At 43.1% G+C, this 909-nt stretch overlaps 1 protein-coding gene across 1 annotated transcript; it reads right to left on the bottom strand.

The window, feature by feature from the left end:
* Positions 1-121: 121 nt before the first annotated feature.
* On the bottom strand, positions 122-905 carry LOC107682578 (POU domain, class 5, transcription factor 1-like; the record flags this gene model as incomplete). The annotated part of the gene is made up of 2 exons (XM_016478773.1): positions 122-744; positions 831-905. Coding segments are annotated over 2 exons (339 nt in total), but the record flags the coding sequence as incomplete, so codon positions are not given.
* Positions 906-909: the final 4 nt, after the last annotated feature.

Here is a 909-nt window from a genome sequence, read left to right as displayed (position 1 = left end):
GATGGGAGAGTGCAAGCATTTAGAGAAAAAAGAACAGTGACTGATGTCCTTTGCAAACCATCTAAAAAAGGTCTCCTCCAAATTGTAGTACAAAATTAAGCTCATGAAATCTTGAATTTGCTGGCAGTTCACACAGAAAGGTGGAGAAAAACTACAAAGTACGGAGACAAATATGGAAATATACTTTGGGAATCATCAAATATTGAACAATAAAACAAACATATGTACATTACAAATTGATACAGGAGCAAAAAGTAATAAAAACTGATAAAAATCATATCTGAACCTATGGCTTCATGTGCAAACACATTAGTTGAACAAGGCACCCATTATGCAATGATCCATCAGACTGCTAGTGTGCAATCAGAGCGTCCCAAGGCACATATGGAAAGAACCAAATAAACAGATGCAATGTTTACATCAAAATAAATCATATGACCGATTTGATCCATAGCTTGGCTTGGAGCATTTCTATAAAATTTAGCTGGTGAGGTGACCCACCAGTCCAGGGTGCAGGGCGTTTTTAAAGACCTCCGGTCGGTGGAGGGATGGCATGTATAGGGCAGGGACTCCTCCGGGATGGGCTGGTCCAGGATAGCCTTGCCCTGGGAGGCCTGTGCCACCCATGTGGGGCGGAGGTGGTGGACTCTGCTCGTAATACTGTGCTTCAGCGCATTCGTCATCAAAGGGCAATGCTAGACGTTTTCCCTTTTGTCTACGGTTGCAGAACCACACACGTACTACCTAAAGAAAAAAAGGACACAGTTTAGGTCAAATTGGTTCTAGAGGCTCTAAATATGATGGATCCAAAGACTTTGAGGCATGCTTACATCTCTCTCCAGGCCTAGGTCATCAGATATGTGCGTGATCTCCAGAGTGTTGGGTTTGGGGCACTTCACAAAGTACGAC

The sequence above is a fragment of the Sinocyclocheilus anshuiensis genome, unplaced genomic scaffold, assembly GCF_001515605.1.
Source record: "Sinocyclocheilus anshuiensis isolate Anshui unplaced genomic scaffold, SAMN03320099.WGS_v1.1 C32365534, whole genome shotgun sequence".
Taxonomy (NCBI): domain Eukaryota; kingdom Metazoa; phylum Chordata; class Actinopteri; order Cypriniformes; family Cyprinidae; genus Sinocyclocheilus; species Sinocyclocheilus anshuiensis.
This window is presented reverse-complemented; position numbering and strand designations above follow the sequence as displayed.